The 10,300-nt window shown below is 48.5% G+C and overlaps 1 protein-coding gene across 1 annotated transcript; it reads right to left on the reverse strand.

The window, feature by feature from the left end:
• Positions 1 to 5,118: 5,118 nt before the first annotated feature.
• LOC123398953 (glycine-rich cell wall structural protein-like) lies at positions 5,119 to 6,005 on the reverse strand. The gene has a single exon (XM_045093393.1). It carries the CDS (start codon positions 5,881 to 5,883, stop codon positions 5,428 to 5,430), a length of 456 nt encoding a protein of 151 aa, XP_044949328.1. The 5' UTR covers positions 5,884 to 6,005; the 3' UTR covers positions 5,119 to 5,427.
• Positions 6,006 to 10,300: the final 4,295 nt, after the last annotated feature.

A 10,300-nucleotide genomic window follows, 5' to 3' on the forward strand; every position in this document is an offset into this window, starting at 1 on the left:
TGAGAGATGCGGCTCCGCCGTCTTCACATGGGCCACACACCCGAACGTCCGTTGATGAGACACATTCGGCTTACGTCCGTAAATTGCTTCATACGGAGTCTTGCCGATCACCGCCTTCGTTGGAGCCCGGTTGAGAAGATAGACCGCCGTCAAGGCAGCTTCTCCCCAAAAAATCCCCGGCAGGTTCTTGCTCTTGAGTAAACTCCTTGCCATGTCAACGACGGTTCGATTGCGCCTTTCAACGACCCCGTTCTGCTGCGGCGTGTAAGGTGCCATGAGGAACCTTTTTATGCCAATCTTCTCGCAGTAATCGTTGAATTCGTTCGACGTAAATTCTCCGCCGCGATCTGTCCGTAGAGTGCGAACCTTCAACTTGTGTTCCACCTCCGTTGCAGCCTTCATCTTCTTGAACGCTTCAAACGCCTCATCTTTAGATCGTAGGAGAACGACCCACATATATCTCGAGTAGTCGTCTACCACGAGGAAGAAATACTTCTTTCCCGCGTGAGTTGCTGGGGTGATAGGGCCACATAGATCACCATGGAGCAGCTCGAGTGCATCACTTGCATGATAGATAGACTGAGCAGGGAACGGCCTACGGTGCTGTTTTCCAACCAAGCACCCGTCACATACTCGATCAACATGGTCGATAAATGGCATCCGGATACCATCTCCATCTTTGACATCTTCTTCAAGGCGTAGATGTTAACGTGTCCAAATCTAGCATGCGATAACCACGAATCATCATCACTCTTGGCGAGCCAACACTCCGGTTGAGATTGATCAAGGTTGAGGATATAGAGCCTATTCCGTGTGCGATTAACACGAGCTAGCACGTTTCGGAGGTTGTCGAAGATCGTCATCACTCCATTCTTGATATTCACCTTGCATCCATTCTCGTCAAGCTTCCCAATAGAGATAATGTTGTTGCGAAGCCGTGGGATGTAGTACACTCCGGTGAGTATGCGATGTTTGCCTGTGAGATCCTCGTAGAGGACAGATCCTTGCCCGCAAATCTCCACAGCTGAACCATCACCGAACTTGACCGAGCCTTGAACATCATATTCCAGCTCGAGAAATTTTTCCTTGCATCCCGTCATGTGGTTACTAGCACCCGTGTCGAGATACCACGACACATTGTGATCCCCGGATAACTTAGGTGTCACATTCTTCTCATGAAGTAGCACCTTCCGGGTTGGTTTCACAACCACCGTTTCAGCGAGATCACAAACTTCGGCCATCAGAAGACATCGACCTTCGTCTTCCTGCTTTGCCAAATTTGCCTTGATCTCCCGCTTGTCAGACTTCGGACAATCCTTTGCAAAGTGACCCATCTCGTTCCAGTTATAGCACTTAACCTCAGATAAATCCAAGTTCCGTGGCTTCCGCCTTTTAGATTGGTCCGCCTTACCACGACCTTGTGGCTTGCCTTTTCCTTTGCCTTTTCCGGTTTGTCCGTCGCGCTTCACGTTACTTGAGCCTTCGCCACCATCACGCCTTCCTTTGCTACTTGGAGCCTCCCAATCTGCGCGCGAGTACATGAGTTGGTCGCTACTTCCTCCTTTGCCTTTCCGACAACCACGAGCATTCTCTTCCCATGTCCGCAAGCGTCCGATTGCCTCCGTTATGGTCAATGTCGTCGATGTCGTAAAGCTGCTCGAGCGTGCCGATGATGTACGTGAATTTATCAGTCACCGAACTGAAAAATTTCTCCACAATCTCGGTCTCATCGAGCTTTGCACCAAGCGCGCGGATCTCTCCCACCAAAGTAGTAAGACGCATGGCATAGTCATTCGCCGATTCAGTTTCCTCCATCTGCAACTTGTGAAATTGACGCTTTAGCACTTGTGCCCGAGCCTTGGTGACGCGATCTTCTCCGATCCTCATCTCCTTGACTGCGTTCCACGCCTCTCTTGCCGTCTCGAACTCCGCCAATGTCATTAGCACAGAATCCGGCACGGACTGGGCTATGGCGGCCATGGCACCTTCGTCGGACTCGTCATCGACGTCGTCGTCCGTGATTGCCTGCCACACTCGAAGGGTTCGGAGAATAATTTTAATCTTCACCGCCCACACGTCGTAGTTGGCGTCGGTGAGCATCGGGTACTGGATGGGGATGTTGCGATGCGCCTGGACGTTGGCGCCGCTCGTTCCTCCACCACTGGTTGCTGACTTGACGCCCTTCTTCACCTTGTTGCCGTTCTTGTTCGCCTTGGCACCGTCCTTGCCGGACTTGACCGATTCAATGTCGCTGTCCGTCATCGTAGATCGTAGATCGTCGAGGCTCTAGATACGAATTGTTAGCTTTTGAACATGCGTATGCAGCTGTACAGGCGTGCCTACGCGATTCTTGCTTCGGCCGGCTACTTGACGGAACTTGCGTAACTAGCGACACGAATAAAACTGATCGATGGATTTGATGGTTAAATGCCTGTGTCGAGCCTTTGCTTTGTATTGCTTTTCGTTTTTCTGGTGTTACAATCAACACCCCTCGGGTGTCTTTTATACACGTCTACAAGGGACTATGTAAATAGACTAGGACTAGCAATCCTAATACTGCTAGGACTCGGTTTGACTTTCTTTTTTAATCCAAAAGAAACGACATGATTAATTTCTACAGCCTACAGTATGACACGTTGAGCTGTTGCTGCTACGGACGCACGGACGTGTGCACTCCGCCGCTCATCAGCCAGCCAGCCGTCCATCCATCCATTGCTGGGCGAGCCTGCCCCGCTTCGCGGAACATCCAGAGCTAGCCAGCAGCTGAGGATTGAACCAGAGCTTTCATTGGCCGGTGCATCTGCTTACCTGCCTCAGCTCACGCATGCAAAAGCAATAGCCGCAATACGGCAGCGGATTGATCACTGCAGCTGCAGCCGCAGCCGCACGGACCATGCACTGGTCTATGAGCGGCTATTTACTTTACTGTACTCTCGCAGAGGACGCGGTGATGCGCCATGGGCATCCCGGAGCTCGCCTGTAGCACCGGCCCCGTCCGTCCGTCCGTCGTGCCAACCCGCGCGCACCAGAGCACGCTGCTGCTACCGGAGTAGCAGTAGGCCGCAGTGGTGAGACGTATTTACGTGCCCATCCATTCGCTCTCCTCTATTGCTGCTGCTGCCGCAGCAGCAGCATCTGCAACACGAGGATTTAAGACGGCTCCGGTCTCAGACCAGCAGCCCATAGTGATGCCCCTAGCTCGCTGCAGCACCGCCCCCGTCCTACTCCTATCCTCGCTCGCCGATCGGCTGCCAACTCATAATAAATGGCGCCTCGTGCCCTATCGACCTGGAAGGCTGGAGCACCCAATCGATGGAGTGCACGCCACGTGACGCTGTGTGCGCCGCTTCAGAGCACGGCCTGACCTTGACCGGAGAGGCGCTCTCGGTCGGCATGAATTGAATGGCATTGGCCGGCCAGAGGTTGCCCGAGCAAGCACATTTCCACACCCCATCTGGATCTGCGATCGTCATGAATTGAATGGCAAGGGCACAGTGCCCAGACGGCCAGACCTAAACCGACGTGACGCCGATCTCGAGGTCGGATTCGCATCAATGTCGCTGATCGCCGTGCCGCCTACTAGCATCTGCGTGCGTCCTGCTCCTGGACTACAAATTAAAGATGGACCTCCCCCCGAAGTACGTGCATGCATGCATGCATGCATAGGGGCGTACAGTACGTATCTACGTACGGCTGGTTCGTCACCGTGGCGCGCAATGGGCTGTACTTACTGTGGACTCGTTTACCTGGCTGGCTGTGTAGATAATGTGCCGTGGGAGGCCTTTGTGGCAAGCGCAAATGCAGACAACGCAGCATGGACAGCAGATCGAGGGTGCGTGAATTGATGCACCTGGCCGTGGAACCATAATAAATTATACTCCCTCCGTTCTTAAATATAAGTCTTTTAAGCGATTTCAACATACGGAGCAAAATGATTGAATGTACACTGTAAAGTATGTCTATATACATCCGTATGTGGTCCACTAGTGAAATCTCTACAAAGACTTATATTTAGAAACGGAGGAAGTAATAATTTGAATTATAAAGATAGATTATATAATCTGGTTTATAAAAATAATCTAGGTGGGCATGTTTGAAGGCCAAATTATATAAACTGTAATCAAGGTTTTTATATTATACAATGACATGTCTGTCCTTTGTTTTTAGCTGTAAAGATAATAATCTAGATGGACATGTTTAAAGGGCGGTGGCGGTGGCAGTAGGTAATTATCTTCAACTTTCCAAGGATAATGGGTCATTAGTAATCTGTAATCCGATTTTAGCTGGGGTAGATTAGATTATGAGTTTTTAATAATCTGGTCATTTAATTTTTATAAACTGCAAGATAATCTGTCTTGTTTAAAAACATAATAGATTATAAAACCAGATTATATAATTTGGATGGTTCTAAACAGGACCTAAATAAATCCCAGCCCATGTTGCGATATCGATCATATTTTACTGGCAAGCATAAATCTTTGCTCCGGCTGGCCCGTGTGGAACCGTGTCTTCTATTGTAACGTTCAAGTGTGGAAGTAGATCAACGAGTATGTAGCTCATACCCTGAGAGCCTCGGCGCCAGGAGCGTGAACGTTCATTCTTTTGGAGCAGAAGAAAACGTGAATGCTACTCTGGCAACCCCGTATGAATGTCTGTGGATGCTGAGATCAACACCGGTACATTGAAGAGAACTCGAACTCAGTTCGTAAAGTCCACACACAGGTCACAATACATAGGTGGGCAATTTTTATTATGGCGACTAATTTCGTACTTTGAATTGTTCGAATGAGCAAGAACAGTTGGCTTTCTTCCTTTGCTTGGTTGCTTCATACTTCCTCCGTCCGGAAATACTTGTCGTAGAAATAGATGTATCTAGACTTATTTTACTTATAAATACATCCATTTTATACATTTCTAGGACAAGTATTTCCGGACGGAGGGAGTATATATTTTGTCTCTACAACAATTTACCCGAGTATTTTCTTCCTTTGGTTCATACCTTGTCTTACCAGATGTCAATGCTGCCTCGCAGACGAAAGAGACGCGCACACACGAAATGAAACTGGATCTTGGAACACTGTGGGAGCACACCGACTTGAGTTGAGAACACCACGAGAATCACACACTACGTACATACCATTATCTAGCCAGCTAGTACACAGGTAGTACACACGACCAAACACACGTACACAACCACACAACAGTCACAAACCCTGACTGGCCACACACACACTCCAACCTCTACTAGTTGTCCACATACCAAGTACTTCTGCGCATATACTCTGCACCGTGAGATGACACAACACTAGGTTCAAGGAAATACATAGTCAAAGCTAGCGCGATCCACCATGCACCAACAACAGATCTTCTCACGTACATGTATGCATGTCCCGGAGCGCCCTAGCTAGCTCGGCCACCGCGGCCTGCTCAAGGCGTGGCGCCGCCGGCGCCTCCGCCGCCGTACCCGCCCCCGACCCCGCCGAACGGGGCGCTGCCACCCCCGAAGCCTCCGAAAGGGATGCCGCCGGCTCCCCCGACGCCGCCGACCGGGCCGACGCTCCCCACGCCGCCCCCGACGCCGCCGAGCGGGCCCGTGACGCCCGTGAAGACGCCGGCTCCGTTGTTGCCGAAGCCAGCACCGTAGCCGCCGCCCACAGCGGGGAAGCCCGGAAGGTCCCCCATGCCTCCCACGCCCACGAACAGGTTCTTCGCGTCCGCCGTGCCCGCTCCTCCTACACCGGCGCCGCTCTCCACCGGAAGCGAGGCCGCCGCGGCGGTGCCGCCAGCTGCAGCTGGCACGGTCCTGGCCGACGCGACGGCGTGCGCCGCCAGAGCGAGGCAGAGCAGGAGGGAGGCGACAGTGGCAGAGCGCTTCTTGGCCATGGCTCCGCCCTAGCTAGCTAGCCAGCTACAGTCCTACAGACAGGATATCGGTTCTACTCGCTCTGTCTTGTGCTATGAGCGTGAGATGGTTGCTACTGGTGCACTTGGTGTGGTGAAGCTTGCGATTTAAATAGGCCGAGGAGGAGGAGGAGGAGGAGGAGGAGGGGAGTACGTACGGACGGAGAGTCGACGAGTGCGAGAACGGCATGGGTGCAGTCAATGTTTGTTCAGGAAAGAGGATGACCAGTAAAGATTTCGGTAGAGGCGCTACAATAATGCCGGGGAAGAGGGGGCCTATACGGCGAATTGCTGGTGTTTCTACAGGCTTGGATCGTAAATTCTGGACTTGGACTTGGACTTGAGCGCTTCAAAGCCTTTGAAAAAGGTTCACGGTCCAGTATTTTTTGGTGCCACTATCTTCACTGTTGGATTTGCTTATAAAAATCCTCATTGTTGAATCCGCCGAAAGTTTGTAGTAAAAATCACAGGAAACCAAGTATAAATTATCATTTTGTATTCACGATGAAAGCTAATACAAATTACTCAATTCAGTTGGTAATACTTTGAACATTAACCTGTCCTCTACCACAAATAACGTTACTATTGAATTTACACAAATTTTCAGTGGCTAATGCTCTTTAACCCAGCTCTGCACCTAACTAGTTGGATCAGAGCTTGAACTGTTCAGTCTTGGTTTGACAATAAGATAGATTTCACCACGTTTAGCTTAAAGACATGTGCATTTCAGAAAACAAAATGAATCGGTAGCATTTAAGAAGTCGACCCAGCACATCATCCACATAGAGAAATTCAAGCAAATTGAGGCGAGTTCCCAACATACCATGTCACTACTACCGTCAACTGGCAAACATATTTGCCGTATTGTGCTTCTTCCAAAGATTGCTTGATGGATATATGTATGGGGTATGCATATTTGTGTGCTCTTAACGGACAACAATTTCCAAGTATGTGTCTATTTTTTTGCTTAAGCGTAGATCAAATTTAGAAGAGAAATATAGCCTAACTAATATGATCATCCACTTCACATAAACGGCCACAAACAATTTACACTTGTCTTGGGGTGGGGGGTGGGGGATGTCTAAATTTCCACTGAATTAAGGGAAATGCTACGCGTTCATCGGTAGATGTCTACTAAACATCCACCACCACGATAACCGTCCAATCTTTGCGCGCGCAGCCATCCGATCTAAAATACTGGCGCGTTGCTCGGTCGCCATTCCCGACACATTAATTACTGAAACAACAAATCAGTTGCGGAAACAACCGCTTTGTTTCAGCCCCGGTAAAGCTGCAGACAGCTACATAATTTTCTCTGCAACAAATATTTAATACGGGGAGACCGACAACTTTTGCACCAAGCATAATGTTGCATTCGGATGTTTGCAACAAGAACGTGTTGCGGAACTTTTTAAAATAGATATTGTTGCAGGAATTTTTTGACGACAAAGTTAATGTTGCAGATTCTTTTTGTTTTGAACTTTACATTGATGTTATGGAAAATATTCTGCAACATAACTAATGTTACAGAATTTTTCTTGCAACAAGAAGGATGTTGCAGGAAAAAACCCAAATCCAGCCGCTCGCCCTCCCAGCGAGATGGGTCCCAAAACACCCCTACTATTATCCAGTACGAGGAATGCATGTCCTGAAAAAACAAGTGAGAAAAACAAAAACGACTTCGACGGACGTGGGGACACTGTGGACGCTCTGATTAACAAACGATCAAACGGCCACGGAGCCGACGGACGGGGCGCGCGATCGCGACGGTAGAAGATAATCTTTTCCCCTGAATTAAGTGCTATGTGATCTCTAAACTAATACACCACCGGTATGGGTCTAATAATCTCATGTTAGATGATATACATGTGAATTTACCTAAAATAAAATATAGTATATGTTGTCTTACCTTGCAATATTTCTAGCAATATGCCATGCATGTCGTAAGGGTGATGTGCATTTGTAGTAATGTGCACCACCAATACACTAAAACCTGACACTTCTGAGAACTTGTACATAAGTTAGAAATAAAAGACGATCAATATTGATATGAATTTGATTAGAAAGTCATGGCTCAAAGATACCTAGAAGCAGGACAATGGATGAACTGCATTCACGTGTGTGGATTTATGTTTGCACCAAACAATAGATATGTCCATGAATAACGATGACGACCAACATCCTCCAAATAAAATGCATTTCAAACTTGCTAGTAGATGGTCGGTGAGGCAAGTGCATGTCCATATTAGACAACCATATGTGGTAGGTATCTATATCTGGTCACACAAATAGGTTGAACCCTCAGGCTCTCATGATCCTGAGCCCGAGATAGTTGAATATACTCTCGTAAACAAGAATCGACCATCGATAACTATTAGATTGTCGACGAGCCACACCTGATTAGGAGGTATCAATAATTACACTCAAAATTGATATTCCCCTATTAGCTATGGATCAACTAATAAACACAGCGAGGCCACGACTTGGTGTTGCTGCTTTGAACTTTAAGGTATCCTTTTCTGGGTGTGTGTGCATGTGTTCTGGAGACATGAGTTTGTATCAGATGTTTTTGATCATTGCTTTATATATATAATAGGACGAAAGCCTTTTTGGATAATTGAAAGCCAGATATTAAAATCTAAGCTTCTAAATTCTGGAGTTGGACTTGCGCCGCAAAAGCCAACTTTGAAAAGTCTCAAGGCACAATATTTTTGTGGCAACCATTTCATCGTTGGATCCAATGACATAGCTTCGAGAGCATTAGTGGAAACCAAAACATTATAAATTAGGAATTTTAATTCATAATATTTTGAACCTTAATCACTATCACTGGACTACCCAAATAACACTATTATCGAAGTTATGCTAATTTTCAGGGCTCGGTGCTCAATTGACACCAAAAATCTCCGCACATATCTTGGCGGATCGCAACTTGAACCATTCAATAACAGATGAAGAGGCTGCTTGCTCTCCTTCTTCGGCTTCTTTTGCTTGTGCACCACTGGCTGCTGCTCCTTCGGCTGGTCCTGGTCCTTCTCCTGCTCCCCCATCTTCACCTGGACCTCCACGCCGGGCCGCCCCTCCATGTCGATTGGCTTCTGCCTCCCCCATCGACGGCCGCCTGTGCAATGCGAGGGCGTGCGACCACCTGCACGTACGGTTCCTCACCATCGACAGAAACGGCATGATGTGCCGCTTTGGGGTGGGGGGGTTGGTTCAGAATAACCACCTTCACCAGCACGGCCGCATCCGCTGGATATGTCAAAAACTTGCTTTTCAGCGGCCGATACATGATCTAGCGGTTGCGCTGCTGGACATCGGTGGACATCAACTCGAGCATGCATCACACGGGACTACTACCACCGGCACGAACTTACAGGCATCCCAGAAAACGTGTGTCCTCTCGTCAACCCCGAACACCGGCACGAGCCCTCTCGCGTGGTTGACGAGTGCGGGGACGCTCTTGAACCGCCGGCCTAGTCGTCTACGACCCTCCCCCATCTGCACATCGGCTTCGACTTCGCCATCGGCGGGGGCCACAACGACGACGGGGGCGACGACGTTGAGTGGTGGGTGGTGGGTGGTGGGTGGTGAGAGGATAGGGGCGAGCGGACAGGAGAGAGAAGAGGTGGTGGTTTTCTGTGCGAAAGAATTGACAGGTACTCATTGCGAGAGGAGGAAGAAGAGGGTTTCTGGTTTCAATAAGAAACCGAACGGACACGGCTAAGCTGTGAATGACCGGGGGATGCCTGAAAACAATGGACTTACTTGCTGCACTGCAAACGGTTCCGACCAGACCGACCAGCGTCAGACGCTTCCGACCGAGCCGGGTCAACGTCCATTAGCGTCTCGTGGTCCCCCGCTGTCAGCCAAAATGCGACCTGCCACATCTAAAAAGGTCGTATTTTTTTGTTCGTTGTTTTTGCCACTGTCAATTCCTTACCGCGGTGCAAAGTGTCATGTTTTGTAAAATGGTAATTTTTTAAGAGTTGTGACATTAATGTGATGATTTTGTGCATTTTACTCTCTTTATAAATAGACGGCGGAGGGGTACGCACTACGAGCACGACGGACTTAGAAGGAGGAGCAGGTGAGGAGGGTGTAAATGAGGCGAATGTCAGTGTTGTAGTGAATGCTTTTATTCACAATCAGGAGTAAATTTTGTAAGAATGGAGGTAGGAGGGTTAGATGAACAGAGTCTACTGCTCGTGTTTATTGTGTTTTTACTATGCTTCTTTTTCCCTAGCAAATAAAGACCGGGCTTCAATTTTTTTTTAATTGAGCAGCCCAAAGCACAACTTTGACATAAACCTATTAGGTACCATGGGCATGGAATTGTGTACCGCGAAATAGATGCCAAGAGAGAATCATTGTACGAATTAGGCAATTAAGTTTTTTT

This window comes from Hordeum vulgare, chromosome 5H (assembly GCF_904849725.1).
Source record: "Hordeum vulgare subsp. vulgare chromosome 5H, MorexV3_pseudomolecules_assembly, whole genome shotgun sequence".
NCBI classification, from domain to species: domain Eukaryota; kingdom Viridiplantae; phylum Streptophyta; class Magnoliopsida; order Poales; family Poaceae; genus Hordeum; species Hordeum vulgare.